Source organism: Corythoichthys intestinalis, chromosome 9, assembly GCF_030265065.1.
Source record: "Corythoichthys intestinalis isolate RoL2023-P3 chromosome 9, ASM3026506v1, whole genome shotgun sequence".
Taxonomy (NCBI): domain Eukaryota; kingdom Metazoa; phylum Chordata; class Actinopteri; order Syngnathiformes; family Syngnathidae; genus Corythoichthys; species Corythoichthys intestinalis.
In genome coordinates this window covers 55,892,867-55,911,712 of record NC_080403.1, presented here as the reverse complement: position 1 = coordinate 55,911,712, position 18,846 = coordinate 55,892,867, and the positions used below count along the sequence as shown (strand labels likewise).

The following is an 18,846-nucleotide window of genomic DNA, read 5'->3' as shown; positions in this document are numbered from 1 at the left end:
TTTATATAAAATCAATCAAAATTAATAATATTTTTTAAATAGAAATTTAATCATATACAGGCTCATTCATTGATGTAATTTATCAAAACTTTTTTTTAGTTTTTAATTAATTGTCTATATTATTTCTTAGTATATTTTATGATTTAAAAAAAATATATATATATATATTAATATTATTAAAAATATTAAAAATTAATTAAAAATTGTAAATTAAAAAAATCTAAATATTTCGATTTTTTTAAATTTACAATTTTTAATTAATCATTTCTAATATTTAAACGAAATTTAAATCATATGTTGTAGTTGTTAAATGCAAAAAGGGTTTTAAAAATAAGGTGAATTTTAATTATTCGCGTGTCCGTTCTTGGAAATAAAACGACTTTTTCACATGCAGCGTCTTGTTATATTTTGGAGACAAAAACTCCTAAAATAGGCTTTTTATTTTTAGTTGACGTCATGTCACATCTCCACAAGGAAAAAGGACATTTTTTCCCCTTTTTTCTTCTTCAGTCAGTGATGAAAGGAACATCACGCAAGCAGGCAGGCAGCGAGCGACCACCGGGGAGGCTTCAGACGCAAGGTAGACCAAAAAGAAAAAAAAAAAAAGATGAAACGTGTCGGATGACAGCGTTCACGTGCGCCGTTAAATTTAAGCGTGTGAAGTGCGGAGGTGCGAAGGCGACGATTTGGAGACGCGTGTGGAAAAGAACGTGATTATAGTCGACGTGGAAAGGCCGAGAAAATAACCAAGAATTATAATTGTTGATCATTTGACAAAATCGTGCTTCAAAAAAAGTCAACTCAACTAATATAGAAACAATGATATATTTTTACTGTCCATCTTCTTCCTGTACGTATTGGGTCACTTCCTGTTGATTTTGAGGCATTTCCGGGTCACTTCCTGTTGACATGGGGGTTTTCTAGGATTAATTCCTGTTAATCTGGGGGTATTTTGGGTTCACTTCCTGTATATATTGGGTCACTTCCTGTTGATTTTGGAGCATTTCAAGGTCACTTCCTGTTCTAATTGGGTAAGATCCTGTTGATACGGGGAGGACTTTAAGGGATCTCGGACTTCCTGTAGCTATTGGGTCACTTCCTATTGATTTGGGGCCATTTCGGGGTCACTTCCTGTTGATTTTAGGGGATTTCTAGGTCACTTCCTGTTGATTTGGGGCATTTAAGGCTCACTTCCTGTTCATAGTATGTCACTTCCTGTTGATTTTGGGGCATTTCAGGGTCACTTCCTGTTGATTTGGGGGCATTTTGGCGTCATTTCCTGTTGTTTGGGGGGCATTTTAGGGTCACTTTCTGTTCATATGAGGTCACTTCCTGTTGATTTGGTGCATTTTGGGGTCACTTCCTGTTAATTTGGGATATTTTAGGGTTTCTTTTTGTTCATACTGGGTCACTTCCTGTTAATTTGGGGCATTTTAGGGTCACTTCCTGTTGATTTGGGGCATTTAAGGCTCACTTCCTGTTCATAGTGTGTCACTTCCTGTTGATTTGGGGCATTTCAGGGTCACTTCCTGTTGATTTTGGGGCATTTCGGGTCATTTCCTGTTGTTTTGGGGCATTTTAGGGTCACTTTCTGTTGATTTAGGGCATTTCAGCGTCACTTCCTGTTCATATCGGGTCACTTCCTATTGATTTTGGTGCATTTTGGCATCACTTCTTGTTGATCTGGGACATTTTAGGGTCATTTCCTGTGCATTTTATGGCATTTTGGGGCCCCTTCCTGTTGATTTGGGGCATTTTTAGGGTCACTTCCTGTTCATATCAGGCCACTTCCTGTTGATTTTGGTGCATTTTGGGGTCACTTCCTGTTGATATGGTCACTTCCTATTGATTTTGGTGCATTTTGGAGTCACTTCTTGTTGATTTAGGACATTTTAGGATCACTTCCTATGGATTTTAGGATATTTCAGGGTCACTTCCTGTTGCTTTTGGGCATTTTAGGGTCACTTCCTGTTCATATCGGGTCACTTCCTATTGATTTTGGTGCATTTTGGCATCACTTCTTGTTGATTTGGGACATTTTAGGGTCATTTCCTGTGCATTTTATGGCATTTCGGGGTCCCTTCCTGTTGATTTGTGGCATTTTAGGGTCACTTCCTGTTCATATCAGGCCACTTCCTGTTGATTTGGGACATTTTAGGGTCACTTCCTGTGGCTTTTAGGGCATTTCGGGGTCACTTCCTGCTGATTTGGGGAATTTCGGGTTCACTTCTTTATATTGGGTCACTTGCTGTTGATATGAGCAGATTTTGGAGTCACTTCCTGCTACTTTTTGGGGCATTACGGGGGCACTTCCTGATGATTTTAGGGCATTTTAGGGTCACTTCCTGTGGATTTTAGGGCATTTCGGGGTCACTTCCTGCTGATTTGGGGAATTTCGGGTTCACTTCTTTATATTGGGTCACTTGCTGTTGATATGAGCAGATTTTGGAGTCACTTCCTGTTGATTTTGGGGCATTTCGGGGTCACTTCCTGATGATTTTAGGGCATTTTAGGGTCACTTCCTGTACATAGTCGGTCACTTCTTGATTTGGGGCATTCCGGGGTCACTTCCTGTTGATTTGGGGAATTTTGGGTTCACTTCCTGTTTATATTGGGTCACTTGCTGTTGATATGAGCAGATTTTGGAGTCACTTCCTGTTGATTTTGGGGCATTTCAGGGTCAAAGATTATGCATATTCACTTACAGTTCATATTTGGTTGGAAATCAATAGGAGTAATTGGAAAATGTTGTGCTATTGAAATTAATGGCGAATAAGGCCATTGGAAATTAATGGGAAATTTTGCCCATTAGAAACAAACGGGTATATTTTTGGCAAATTTTGGCCAATGATTTGGACAAAAACTTCACTTAAAAAAAAAAAAAAACACGCATTTTTGGGTGAACGGTCATTTTTGGGGTGTCAAACCAAAACAAAACAAAAAAGCCCGCGTCACATGAGAATTCTGTTTGGCGTATGAACGGTGACGGGTCAAGCAGTTTTGGCAGGGGAAAAAAACGCCATTGACAAAAATAAAGGAGTATTATAGACATTAGATATTCTATCTTCAATTGGTTTCTGTGTGACACACTTTCTCAAAATCGGGCCATCGGGTCGCCATAATGACGAAGCTACTCATGAAAAAAAAAAAACATTCCCGCTGATGAAGAGCTTGTTGTCACGTGTCGCGCCAAGGACGGCGGGCGGCTCCAGCTGATTTGCTAAATGGAACGTCGGGATGATCTACGGAGACTCGAGGCGAGCCGCCTGGAACTAATTTCAATTGTGGGAATGGACCCGCGCGCGTAGGGATCATAGTTGACGATGATGAAGGCGACGGAGAGAGGAAGGGCCGCACCCGGCGGCCATTTTAGGAGATCGCGTTCGTCTCGGGATACCCGTTGAATTTCTCCCCTAACTCAAAACACTCGTAATCGAACCCAATGAAATAAACATATCGTCGTGTTCTGAGTATAAGGCCCTAGTTTTCACTTATAGGCTGCCATTGACAGGGATAGCCATACCAGAGTTCCTTGAAAAGTGAGCTGTTTTTACTTCAAGCAAAAAGCAACTTTGACAAAGCACCACTTAGAACACTAAAATGAAGGAAACACATCACTGACCTCCCTAATGTTCATTCGGCTTCCATGTTTTTATGAATGAACGCATTGGCTGCCATTGACGGTGACGGATGTCCATTTATATTTCAACTGGTGCATTTAATTACATGCGTTGGAATTGGCTATTTTCTAAATGGAGTGTGGCTAGGTTTCAAGGATTTCTCACTGTTGATTAGGTGACATTTTGGGGACACTTCCTGTTGATTTGGGGACATTTCAGGGAAGCCTCCTGTTGATATCAAGTGGTCAACTCCTGTTGATTTTGGGTCTTTTCAAGGACTCTTCCTGTTGATATCAGGTGGTCACCTCCTGTTGATTTTGGGTCTTTTCAAGGACTCTTCCTGTTGATTTGGGGACATTTCTGGGACGCTCCCTGTTGATTTGGGGACATTTCTGGGACACTTCATGGAGGTATCATGTCACTTCCTGTTGATTTGGAGACATGTCAAGGACACGTCTTGTTGATATCAGGTCACTTCCTGTTGATTTGGGGACATTTTAGGGAAGCGTCCTGTTGATATCAAGTGGTCAACTCCTGTTGATTTGGGGGACATTTCGGGGACACGTCCTGTTGATATCAGATGGTCACCTCCTGTTGATTTTGGGACATTTCAAGGACGCCTCCTATTGATTTGGGGACATTTCAGGGATGCTTCCTGTTGATTTGGGGACATTTCTGGGACACTTCCTGGAGGTATCAGATCACTTGTTCTGTTGATATCAGGTCACTTCCTGTTGATTTGGGGACATTTCAGGGACACACCCTGTTGATATCAGGTCACTTCCTGTTGACTTGGGGACATTTTGGGGACACGTCTTGTAGATATCAGATGACCTCTTGTTGTTTTGGGGACATTTCAGGGACACGTCCAGTTGATGTCAGGTCCGTTCTTGTTGATTTGCGGACATTTCGGGGACACGTCCTGTTGCTATCAGGTCACTTCCTGTTGATTTGGGGGCATTTCAGGGTGACTTCCTGTTCATATCGGGTCGCTTCCTGTTGATTTGGAGACATTTCAGGCACACGTCCTGTTGCTATCAGGTCACTTCTTGTTGATTTGGGGACATTTCAGGGACACGTCCTGTTGCTATCAGGTCATTTCCTGTTGATTTGTGGACATTTCAGGGAAACTTCCTGTATGTATCAGGTGACTTCCTGTTGATTTGGGGACATTTCGGGGACACGTCCTGTTGATGTCAGGTCACTTTCTGTTGTTTTGAGGACATTTTCAGGGACACGTCCAGTTGGTATCAGGTCACTTCCTGTTGATTTGGGGGACATGCACTGTTGACATCAGGTCATTTCCTATTGATTTGGGGACATTTTCGGGGACATGTCCAGTTGATATCAGGTCAGTTCCTGTTGATTTGGGGACATTTCGGGGACACTTCCTGTTAATATCAGGTCACTTCCTATTGATTTGGGGACATTTCGGGGAAACTTCCTGTAGGTATCAGATGACTTCCTGTTGACTTGGGGACATTTTGGGGATACTTGCTGTTGATGTCACGTCACTTCCTTTTGATTTGGAGGACATTTCGGAGACACTTCCTGTTGATATCAGGTCAGTTTAGTTCCTGTTGATTTGGGGGACATTTTGGGGACACTTCATTTTGCTATCAGGTCACTTCCTGTTGATTTGGGGACATTTTGGGGACACATCATGTCGATGTCAGGTCACTTTCTGTTGATTTTGGGACATTTCAGAGTCACTTCCTGATGATCTGGGGACATTTTGGGGACACTTCCTATTGATGTCAGGTCACGTCCTGTTGAGTTAGGGACATTTTCGGTTTAATTCCTCTTCATATTGGATCACTTCCTATTTCTATGGGGGGGTTTCGGGGTCACTTCCTGTTGATTTTGGGACATTTCGGGTTCGCTTCCTGTTGATATTGGGTCACTTCCTGTTGATTTTAATGAATCTCAGACTTCCTGTAGATATCGGGTCACTTCCTGTTGAATTTCGGATTCATCTCCTGTACATATTGGGTCACTTCCTGTTGATTTTGAGGCATTCAAGGGTCACTTCCTGTTCATATTGGGACACTTGTTTCTATGAGAGAATTTCAGGGTCACTTCCTGTTGATCTGGGGGCATTTTGAGTTCACTTTCTGTACATATTGTGTCACTTCCTGTTGATTTTGATGAATCTCAGACTTCCTGGTCATATTGATGATATTGGGACATTTCATATTGGGTCACTTCCTGTTGATATAGGGGTGGGGGGGATTTCGGGGTCACTTCCTGTTGATTTGGGCGCATTTTGGGTTCATTTCCTGTTGATATGGGTCACTTCCTGTTGACTTTAATGAATCTCAGACTTCCTGTAGAGACTGGGTCCCTTCCTGTTGAATTTCGGTCATTTCGGATTCATCTCCTGTACATATTGGGTCACTTCCTGTTGATTTTGAGGCATTCAAGGGTCCCTTCCTGTTCATATTGGGCCACTTCTTGTTTCTATACGGGAATTTCAGAGTCACTTCCTGTTGATATGTGGGGGGGGATTTCGGGGTCACTTCCTGTTGATCTGGGGGCATTTTGAGTTCACTTTTTGTACATATTGAGTCACTTCCTGTTGATTTTGATGACTCTCAGACTTCCTGTTCATATTGATGATATTGGGACATTTCATATTGGGTCACTTCCTGTTGATATGGGGGTGGGGGGTTTTCGGGGTCACTTCCTGTTGATTTGGGGGCATTTTGGGTTCACTTCCTGTATATATTGGATCACTTCTAGTTGATTTTGAGGCATCTCAGACTTCCTGTAGATATCGGGTCACTCCCTGTTGATCTTGGGACATTTCATATTGGGTCACTCCCTGTTGATATGGGGGGGTCACTTCCTGTTGATTTAGGGGCATTTTGAGTTCACTTTCTGTACATATTGGGTCACTTCCTGTTGATTTTGATGAATCTCAGACTTCCTGTTCATAATGATGATATTGGGACATTTCATATTGGGTCACTTCCCGTTGATGATATGGGAGTGGGGGGGTGTCGGGGTCACTTCCTGTTGATTTGGGAGAATTTTGGGTTCATTTCCTGTAAATATCGGGTCACTTGGGTTGGAAATCAATGGGAGTGAATAGTTGTATTGAAATGAATGGCAGGCAAATAGGGCCATTGGAAAAGAATGGGAATTTTTGGCCATTAGAAATGAATAGGTATGTTTTTGGCAAATTTCAGCCAAACCTATCTGCCGCCAACTTTTTTGCCCCTTAGCGTCCTGAATTTTCGATCATTTAAATGTGGCCCATTTGGGGGTAAACGGTCATTTTTGGGGTGTCAAACAGAAGAGAGCACCACATGAGAATTCCAGTTTAAAAAATGTTCATTCGCCCCTCCTAGTCGAAACGGACTGGACGTCCATCCCCGTCGATGGCGGTCGGCGTGCGAGGGTTTACCTTCGATGGGCGAGGTTTTGAGTCGTCTGCAGATGCCCTGCACGTCCACGTAATCGTCCCGTATCTTATTGACGGCTTCGCCGCTGCGCAGCTCCATGAGTCCCCGCAGGTCGCCGACCGTCACCCCGAAGTCGCCGTCTTGGTTGCCGTCGGCGACCGAGTTCCCCGGAGGGTGCTCCGTCGTGTTGTTGGCCATGTCGGTGGTCCTCGCCGCGCCGTTCAGCGTCCGGCCGGTATCAGAAAAAGTCCCGTGGGGGCGTGCGTCGGTGAGGGCGGGGTCGCGACTGGGCTCGTTTGGCAGGTTAACTCCTCCTCTGGGTTACCGTGGAAACGGGGATCAACATGTTCTGTCGAAATAGAAGAGAAGTTGCTTGGATTATTTACAAAATTCTTAGTTGAAAGACTGAAATTTCTTGTTGCTAACCAAAACAGCAGCATCTATGCTAACAACATGTCAACAGGGAATTCATACAATATTTCTGCACATTATATATACACATATGCACATTACATATATACATTTTGCATTTATGTAAGACATTTTTTGTCATATTTAAAAAATGTTAAATTAATTTTAAAAAATATTTTGAGTGGAACAAGCCCTTCATTTAGTTAATATAGATAAAAAGGTAATGAGGGACAATTAATACGTAAAAAAAAAAAATGAAACAACAAAATACAACCCAAAATTTTTTAAAATCCTAAATAAAAAAAATTTTGAACTGGGGAAAATTGATTAAAATTAGGGGGAAAAAATTAAAATTCCTTTTTTTTTTTTTTTTTTTTTTTTTGATTTAAAAAAAAAAAAAACATTTAGGGAAATTAAGTTACTTTAAAAAATTTTTTTTTAATCTAATTAAAACCCTCAATAGAAAAGATGAAATTTAAGAACAAACATTAAATGAATTAACTAAAATAACAATTCAATAATAATAATCCAATACAAAAATAATATAATATATATTTCATTTATTACTAAATTCCTGTTTTAATTTAAAAATGAATAAAAAAAATTAAAAAAAACACAATAAAGAACATTCAATTTATTAAAAATGCAAAACGATTATTTTGAGATATCATTTTTTAACCTTTATATTATAGCAATTTTCATTTTATTTACACAAGTAATTTTTGAAATATATATCATTTATAAATTCCTCAGTTTGTATTTTTTTTTTTTTAATTTTTGTTAAAAAAAACATTAAACATATAAATAATAATAAATTATAATAATATATAAATAATGAATAAATAGTAAAATAATAAATAAAATATAATAACTAAATAAAAAGAAAATTTAAACAAAAAAAAAATCCCCCCCAAAATTTGGAAAAAAATTAAAATACCAAATTTTTTTTTTGAATAAGTACATTTCAAATTAATTTTCTAGAGTACATTTTATTTATTTTTTTAACCTTGATATTTTTAGCTGCAGTTTCATTTTATTACAAAAATAATTTGAAGATATTATAATGTATATAAATATATCTTTTACAAAAAATTCCTTCATTTGTTTTTTTTTCGATAAATAAAATAAAATAAATCATTTTAAGAACAAAATAGAAAATAAAAAAATAAAAAAATCTTCAAAAAAATTAGTTGAATATAAAAAAAAATATCTAATTTATTCATTTATATTTATGAAATTATATATTTATCTATTTTATTTGTAATATTTTTAATGAATTTTCTATAACATTAGATTTCTTATTTTTTTAACCCTGATATTTTTAGCTGCAGTTTTCATTTTCTATATTTGGCTTTTTTTGGTCATAAATACTACATTTGTGTACTTACTGCATGTATTCTCTGAAGCATTATGTACTGTATATTGGTTAAATGTCAATTCAGGCATCAGAGTGAACATAAATAGATGCTTTATGTTGAATCATTTCCTAATTTACAACTACTACTAATAAGAATTGATGACAAAAATTGCATCATTTACTGAGGAAAAAGAACACACATTTTGCTGTATTGAACGATAAAGGTCGAATTGTCAAATCGGAAGAGGAAGCGCGACCGAGCCGAAGGGAGTCGGAGCGCTCAAACGTCACATCGGCTTTGAAAATGAGAAGTCGGGACGACCGGTGGCGGCTAATGCGCGAGCGCCCGCGCGCTAATGCGGTCAGTGGCTCATTACGGGATGGCGTGCCGCTGATTGAACGGCGCCGGCTGTAGGATTTGGGTCAGCCGAGAGTTTGCTAGTCCAAAACTTGAGAAAAGTTCAATAGGCGGAGCTCAAGTGACACACTTTTGTGCGTCTGTGGAAAAATGATCAGATAACAACTCATTCTCATTTTTGACTGTGTAAGTGGAATTTATTGACCAATTGGCCTTTGGCAAACTCCACCTCCTAAACGGCCATCGACCAATCGTACGTCTAGGAGACCATTGCTACCAAACATCATGTCACAAGACATCCCCTTGTGACAATATATTGAAAAGATGGCGATACTTTGTAGACCAACAGGTGATGGATATGCTAACATAAATAATATTCTAATGGAAGATTTTGATAGCAACCTGTGAATTCCTCTTTTTTTTTTTTTTTTTTTTTAAACAGTGACACCTTTCTAAAACAATAAATCGATTCTTGGCGGGAGCATATCGATAACCATTTGGAAGTATGGCCTTTGGGATACATTTTGTCACACCCTTAGTTAGGACTTGACATTACAGCATAGGTAGTTTTGCAAGACATAAGAAGCCACACACACCCTAAAACATACACACTCCTTGTTTGCGAAATATTTGACCACACCCACTCGAGTCCAAAGGTGAGCTCGCCGTCATAAAGACGCAACGGCAAATAGCGATCGTGCCAATCTCTTTGTCCGACGTGGACTGATTACAATGAGGTATTTATCGTTTGGTGTTTGTAGGAATGACTTGCAACTTGGGAAATTCATCCTGGTTGACTATTAACCAATACAGCTTTTATGGTATTACAGTGGAAACTATTGCAAAGTTGTAATGTGATTTGTGTCAAGTGATACAAAGTAATACTAGGCAAGCTTTATGTTTTCAAATAGAAAAAAAAGTTTCAATATTATTTCACTTGTTTTTGAATGAAATATTATCATATGTATTGCTTTATTTATTACAAAACAATATTTGTAATTCTTTTTAAAAGAAAAAAAGGAAAAAAGTCAATTTTATATTTTACGATTTCTTTATTTAAAAAAAAAAGGAAAAAATTGTACAACAATGAAAGAGTAAAATATATTTTTAAAATTTTTATCTGTATTTTATTTTGTTTTTTTGTTAAATGAATAACTATATATATTCATTTTTATTTATGAAAAAATGTATACCTTAATTTTTACAGTTTTTTCAAAAATCAATTCTTTGAAAAAAAAAGATTTTTTTGTATCTGATTTGTTTTTACATTTTTCATTTAAAAAAGTTAAATTAAAATTAAAACAATAATGATACTAATAATGAATACAGGTAGTCCCCTGGGTTACGAACGAGTTCCTACGCTGATGAAGTAAACTGAATATCCACATAAGTCGGAATTAACCCTTTAAGTACCCCAAAATAACTGTCCAAAAAGTCCAAACGCATTGTTTTTGTTTTTTTTAATGATGGAGGATAAACAGCCCTCAGGTGGCAGCATTGATATCACCCAATCAGTAAACATTTATCCTATTACCCGGCTGATATCGAGCTATCTTGGAAAAAAAGTCCATATATCGACCCGATATATCGGTCGACTGTTATAAGAAAGATCAGCACCCAAACAGTGAAAATAACACTTATCCTATTAAAATCATCTGATATCGAGCTAGCTTGAAAAATGTCGAGCTATCGGCCCGATATATCAGTCAACCTTTATAAGAAAGCTAGCACCCAAACAGCTAACATAGGTTCTTCTTTATATCGGATGGATGGATGGATGGATGGATGGATGGATGGATGGATGGATGGATGGATGGATGGATGGATGGATGGATGGATGGATGGATGGATGGATGGATGGATGGATGGATGGATGGATGGATGGATGGATGGATGGATGGATGGATGGATGGCAGATGATTTAGCTAGATAATATAGCTAGATGATAGATAGCTAGATATTTTATATGTATATCTTGATAACAAGCCCATATATCGTTCCAATATATCGGCAGACCGAAATATCGGTCGACTGTTATGATAAAGATCATCACCCAAATAGTAAACATCACACTTATCCTATTAAATTGTCTGATATCGAGCTATCTTGAAAAATGTCGAGCTATCAGCCTGATACATCGCTCATCTGTTATGATAAAGAATCAGCTCCTATTGAACTGTCTTGGAAAAAGTCCATCTATCGGCCCGATATATCAGTCGACTGTTTTGAGAAAGATGAATACCCAAACATCGAACGTAACACTTAACCATTTAAATTCGCTGATATCGAGCAATCTTCAAACAAGTCCATCTTTCAGCCCGATATAGTAGCTAGCCAACATATCAATGGACCAATATAAGAAAGATTAGCATCCAAGCAGCTAAGATAAGTTCTTCCATTATATTGGCAATATATTGGCTGATGACCAATCTTGAAAACAAGCACATATATCAGTCTGAGATATCGGCAGACCGATAAAATGGGGGGGGTGGTTGACCTTAGATTGACCTATAAAAGAATTGTAAATATCTAAAAAACATAAGATAGGTTCTATTATATCGGCTATATATTGGCAGATGGCAGAACTTGAAAAGAAGCCCATATATCGGCAGACCGATATATCGGTTGACTATTATGAGAAAGATGATCACCCAAACAGTGAACATAACACTTATTTCTATCAAATCGGCTGTAACGGCCGATCTCGAAAAGTCCATCTATCGGCCCGATATATCGGTCGACCTTTATATAAAAGATCAGCACCCAAACAGCTAACATAAGTTCTTCTGTTATACTGGCTATATATTGGCCGATGACCGATCTCGAAAACAAGTCCATATATCGCCGATATATCGGTCGACTGTTATAAGAAAGCTCATCACCCAGTGAACATAACACATAGCTTATTAAATCAGTTGATATCAAGCTTTTTTGAAAAGAAAAAAAATCCATCTATCGGCCCGATATATCGGTCGACTGTGATGAGAAAGATCATCACCAAACAGCAAACATAACACATACGTATCTTATTAAATCAGTTGATATTGAGCTTTCTTGGAAAAAAGTCCATCTTTCAGCCCGATATATTGGTCGACTGTTATGATAATAAAGATCATCACCCAGACAGTAAACATCACACTTGTCCTATTAAATCAGCTGTTATTGAGCTTTCTTAAGAATAATCCATCTATCGGACCGATATATCGGTCCACTTATGTTAAAAGATCATCACCCAAACAGTAAACATAACACACAACACACAAGTTGATGGAATAAATGATTAGAAACCTGGCGATTTTTTTGGCGATGTTACAATAATAATTGTCACCTTAACTTATAAAGACTGGCGAACGCTATCGGGGGGGGACCATGGAGATGTATTATTGAGCCACATCACGGATGCGCATCCCACGCTCATATTTTTTCTACAATTTGCATCGTCATTTCAATGGTAAGCGTCACATTTTCCTTGTTTCACCACATGCACCAACCTTTTTGAAACCTGTGTTGATTTCTCTCACAAGAAAATCTGTAAATTATTGTTGGAATGGAAAGATAAGACACAAGATGGATATATACATTCAACATACGGTACATAATGACTGTATTTGTTTATTATAACAATAAATCAACAAGATGGCATAAACATTATTAACATTCTGTTAAAGCGATCCATGGATAGAAAGACTTGTAGTTCTTAAAAGAAAAATGTTAGTAGAAGTTATAGAAATTTTATATTAAAACCCCTCTTAATGTTTTCGTTTTAATAAAATTTGTAAAATTTTCTATCAAAAAATAAACTAGTAGCCCGCCATTGTTGATGTCAATAATTACTTTCACAATGCTCATGGGTGCTGAAGCCTATAAAAATCAGTCGCACCCAAGCGCCAGCAGAGGGCGCCAAAACTCCGAAAAACACAACAAGTACACATTTGACTGTGCTTTCATTGTAATCTGTTTGAGCGGGGCATTTGTGCGTTAATTGCGTCAAATATTTTAACGTGATTAATTAAAAAAATTAATTACCGCCCGTTAATGCGATCATTTTGACAGCCCTAATATATATATATATATATATATGTACAGTGGTACCTCAAAATACGATCGCTTCGACACACGATCTTTTCGACATCCGACGTAAAATTTGACTTGCCATTTGTTTCTACATCCGACGACATGCTCGAAATACGACGACATGACAGCACCGCAGACAAATGTACGGCAGATTTTCTTGTGTGAGAAATCAACACAAAAGATTTCAAAAAGGGTGGTACAGGTGATGAAACAAAGAAAAAGGTGACGCTTACCTTTTAAATGGAGTTGCAAATTATAGAAAAATATGAGCGTGGGGTGCGCATCCGTGAACTGGCTCAAGAATACAACTCCACGGTCCTCTTCCGACCACCGTTCGCCAGTCTTTATAAGTTAAACTGATCATTATTATTGTGGTAAAATCGCCAAAGAAATCGCCAGCTTTGCCACGTTTTTATCATTTATTTCACAACTTATTCAACACAAAACGCCTACTGTCTGCCGCAATTGACGGGGTTCTCAAGAAAACATTGAAAGGGAAAGTGAAACTCTGTGAAAGGGAAAGTGAAACTGTTTCTGGCACGATAGCCCCGTGGCGCGTTCAGGTACAGCAAAAAACATCCGCCACATTAGAACCCGATTTGTTACATTATTACAGGAATTATTGTATTATTATTATATTTTTCCGATTTTTATTTGTAATGTATTCGTTTTACTATGTGTAATTACCAGTTGTAATAGTACCAGCAGTATTTATTAAGGATTTAGTGTAGGTTTTTGGGCTGTGGAACGAATTAATGGAATTATAATGTATTCCTATGGGAAAATCCTGCTCGACATACAACCATTTCGACTTACAAACAAGATCCTGGAACGAATTAACTTCGTATGTAGAGGTACCACTGTGTATGTATGTATATATATATATATATCTTGAAAACAAGCTACCAATATATCGGCAAACTGATGTATCGGTCGACTGTTATGAGAAAGATCATCACCCAAATAGTTGACATAAGACATATCCTATTAAATCTGCTGATATCGAGCTAGCTTGAAAAGGTTCATCTATCAGGTCGATATATCAGTCGACTATTATGAGAAAGATCATCACCCAAAAAGTGAACATACCACTTATTAAGTCGGCTAATATCGAGCTTACTTGAAAAAAAGTCCATATATCGGCCCAATATATCGGTCGACTGTTATGTTACAGATCATCACCCAAACAGTAAACATAATGCTTATCCTCTTAACTCAGCTGATATCAAGCTAGCTTGAAAAAAAGTCCACGTATCGGTCGACTGTTATGAGAAAGATCATCACACAAACAATATACATAATACTGATCCCATTAAATCGGCTGATATTGAGCTATCTTGAAAAAAGTCCATCAATCAGCCTGATATAGTTGCGGGCCAACATCTCGGTGGACTATTATGACAAAGATTAGCATCAGAGCAGCTAACATAAGTGCTTCTATTATATTGGCAGATGACCAGTCTTGAAAACAAGCACATATATCAGTCCGATATATCGGTGGACCGATAAAATGGGGGGCTGGTTGACCTTAGATTGACCTATAAAAGAATTGTAAAAATCTAAAAAACGTAAGTTCTTCTATTATATCGGCTACATATTGGCCGATGGCCGATCTTGAAAACAAGCCATATATCGGTCCGATATATTGGTAGACAAATATTTCGGTTGACCGTTATGAGAAAGATCATCACCGAAACAGTGAACATAACACTTATCCTATTAAATCGGCTGATATTGGCAGATTTGAAAAAAGTCCATCGATCAGCCCAATGTATCGGTCAACCTTTATAAGGAAGATCAGCACCCAAACAGCCAACATAAATTCTTCTATTGTATTGGCTATATAATGGCCGATGGTCGATCTTGAAAACAAGCCACTATATCGGTCTGATACATCTACAAATCGATATATCTGTCAACTGTTAGGAGAAGGATCACCACCCAAACAGTGGACATAACACTTATCCTATTAAATTGGCAGATATCAGCCGATCTCGAAAAAGTCCATCTATTGGCTTGAGATATCGGTGGACTTATGAAAAAGATAATCACACAAACAGTAAACATAAAACGTATCCTATTAAATAGTCTGATATCGAGCTATCTTGAAAAAAAGTCTAGCTATCGGCCCGATTAATCGGTCAACCTTTATAAGAAAAATCAGCACCCAAACAGCTAATATAAGTTCTTCAATTATATGACTTATATATCGACGATAGATAGATCGATAGATATGATATATGTTTATATGTACATCTTGAAATCAAGCTTATATATCGGTCTGATATATTGGCATAACAGTTGACCGATATATAGTCAGACCGATAGATCGGTCGACTGTTATGAGAACCATCATGACCCAAACCGTAAACATAACACTTATCCTATTAAATTGTCTGATATCGAGCTATCTTGAAAAATGTCAAGCTATCGGCCCGATATATCGGTCAACCTTGATCATAAAAGATCAGCACCCAAACAGCTAACATAAGTTCTTCTTTATTTCGGCTATATATATATATTGAAAACGAGCCCATTTATCGGTCTGATATTTCAGCAGACCGATATGGAGCTAGCTTGAAAAAAGTCCATTTATCGGCCCGATAAATCGGTCGACCTTTAAAAGAAAGATCAGCACCCAAACAGCTAACCTAAGTTCTTCTATTATATCAACTATATATTTGCCGATGGCCGATATTTCAAACAAGTCCACATATCGGCCCGATATATCGGTCTGATACATCAGCAGACCGATATATTGGTCGACTGTTATGATAACGATCATCACCCAAACAGTAAACATAACACTTATCCTATTAAATCGGCTGATATGGAGCTAGCTTGAAACAAGTCCATTTATTGGCCCGATATATCGGTCGACCTTAAAAAGAAAGATCAGCACCCAAACAGCTAACCTAAGTTCTTCCATTATATAAACTATATATTTGCCGATTGCCGATATTGCAAACAAGTCCATATATCGGCCCGATATATCGGTCAATTGCTAATGAGAAATATCTTCATCAAAACAGTAAACATAACGCTTATCCTATTAAAACAGCTGATGTCATCCGATCTTGAGAAAATGTATCTATTGACCCGATATATCGGTCGACTGTTATGAGAAAGAACAGTGAATATCACACTTATCATCCTATTAAATCGGCTGAAATCGGCCAATCTTGAAAAAGTCCATATATCGGCCCCAAATAACAGCAGACCGATATATCAGTCAATTAACGTTTACAACTAAAATGTATAGTCCAGTGTTACGTAACACGGAAATAACAAGTCATAGATATATGAACCGATGATTCAAGAAATCTAAAAAAAATATGCATCCTCCAGAAATTCCCTGTCTAAAACCAATAGATAATATTCATGTTTACCCACCCACTTACATACTTCCATACAGTACGAGTGCATGTGCATAAACTGTAGCTGTGTGCATATTTTCAATCCTGTGCAATGGGTTCATTCATGTTTTTCTGCTGATAGCCTTCTTCTTCTTGCCTCTGCAGACACACCTGCTCTGCATACTAAAGCAGCCAGCAGCCTGCTGACTACACACACATACACACACCAAGCGTACAAGGCAAACTCCCTGCTGGCCACACCCTCCACACACCAAAAAAAAGGAACTTTATTTTCGTTCCTCTTGTTGCACCAAGCAACTGAAGCTTGTGCATCATGGAAAATGGAGAAACAAGGACACACACACGAGCGCAGAGACAGATGCTGGATTTACACATCATGCTTCAAGTGACACAATTCCCATTTTTCGTTCCCAAGTGACACGATTTTGAAGTGACGAGTTCAGACAAAAAAATAGTAGGGGAAGAAAAAGCAAAAAGCAAAGCCTAACTCATTGCCATTGACGGTGATAGACGTCCAATCCATTCAGAGTGGGAGTAACAGTTACATTTAAAGTGAGTTTATCACTAGTAGATGTCCAATCCATTTGCCCAGTTTTGGCAAAACATAATTCAAACCAAATTTGACAAAAACCATCAAATTTCAAAATGTTATCCTATAGATTTTGTCCAATTCCCACAAAACCCTACCCTGTTCACTTATTGATTTCCAATTTGGAGCTGTAAAAAAATTTTGACCCAAAAAAATATTTCATTTTGCCAAAATCAACTAGAAATTACCCAAAATGTATAGGAAGTCACTTGGAAATGCCCCAAACTCAACAGAAAATGACCTAACACCAAGGGGAAGTTACCCAAAGTTAACAGGAAGTGACTGATGAACAGTGTCAGTGAGTGACCCGGAAATGCCCTCAAATAAAAAATAAACAACCCAGAAATGCCCAAAATCATTACAAAGACCAAATGGAAGTTACCCGAAATAAACAGGAAGCAACTAATGAACAGTGAGTGACCCGGAAATGCTCTAAAATAAAAAATATAAACGACCCAGACATGCCTCAAAATTATCAGAAAGGAACCTAAAACAAACAGGAAGTTACCCAAAATTAACAGGAAGTGACTGATGAACAGTGAGTGACCCGGAACTGCCCTAAAATAAAAAATATAAACGACCCAGACATGCCTCAAAATTATCAGAAAGGAACCTAAAACAAACAGGAAGTTACCCAAAATTAACAGGAAGTGACTGATGAACAGCGAGTGACCCGGAACTGCCCTAAAATAAAAAATAAACAACCCAGAAATGCCCAAAATTATCAGATAGGGACCTAAAAGAAACAGGAAGTTACCCAAACTAAACGGGAAGTGACTAATGAACAGTAAGTGACCCGGAAATGCCCTAAAATAAAAAATAAACGACCCAGAAATATCCCAAAATTATCAGAAAGGGACCTAAAAAAAGGAAGTTACCCAAAATAAACAGGAAGTGACTGATGAACAGTGAGTGACCCGGAAATGCCCTAAAATAAAAAATAAACAACCCAGAAATACCCCAAAATTATCCGAAAGGGACCTAAAACAAACAGGAAGTTACCCGAAACAAAATAGGAAGTGACTGATGAACAGTGAGTAAACCAGAAATGCCCTAAAATAAGGAATAAATGACCCAGACATGTCCCAAAATCATCAGAAAGGGACCTAAAAAAAAAAAAAAACCAGGAAGTTACCCGAAATAAACAGGAAGTGACCTGGAAATGCCCTAAAATCACAAGGTTCCAAAATATAAACAAAGTGACTTGAGAAAATCATCAGAAAGTGACCTGAAACAGGAAGTTACCCAAAGAAAACAGGAAGCAACCAATAAACAGGAAGTGACCTGAAAATGCCCTAAGATAAAAAAAATAAACAAACGACCCAAAATATAAATAAAGTGACCTGGAAATGCCCCCAAATCATCAGAAAGTGACCTAAAACAAACAGGAAGTTACCCAGAGAAAACAGGAGGCAACCAATAAACAGGAAGTGACCTGGAAATGCCCCCAAATCATCAGAAATTGACCTAAAAAATAGGAAGTTACCCAAAGTAGACAGAAAGTAACCCAGAAATGCCCTAAGGATCCAGAATGTAGACAAAGAGACCTAGGAATGTGCCAAAATCCTCAGCAAGTGACCTAAAACCAACAGGAAGTTACCCAAAGCAAAGGGAAGTGATCAATTAACAGGAAAGGACCTATAAATGATCCAA

At 37.9% G+C, this 18,846-nt stretch overlaps 1 protein-coding gene across 6 annotated transcripts in view; it reads right to left on the bottom strand.

Moving 5' to 3' along the window:
• Nucleotides 1-18,846, bottom strand: part of LOC130921864 (plasma membrane calcium-transporting ATPase 1-like) — a 178,157-nt gene that overhangs the window by 97,231 nt on the left and 62,080 nt on the right. For all 6 annotated transcript variants that reach the window (XM_057846205.1, XM_057846200.1, XM_057846203.1 and 3 more), the window contains exon 2: nucleotides 7,030-7,376. In XM_057846205.1, coding sequence (XP_057702188.1) covers nucleotides 7,030-7,225 — 196 coding nt within the window. In that variant the 5' untranslated portion in view covers nucleotides 7,226-7,376. The remainder of the gene's footprint in view (nucleotides 1-7,029; nucleotides 7,377-18,846) is intronic.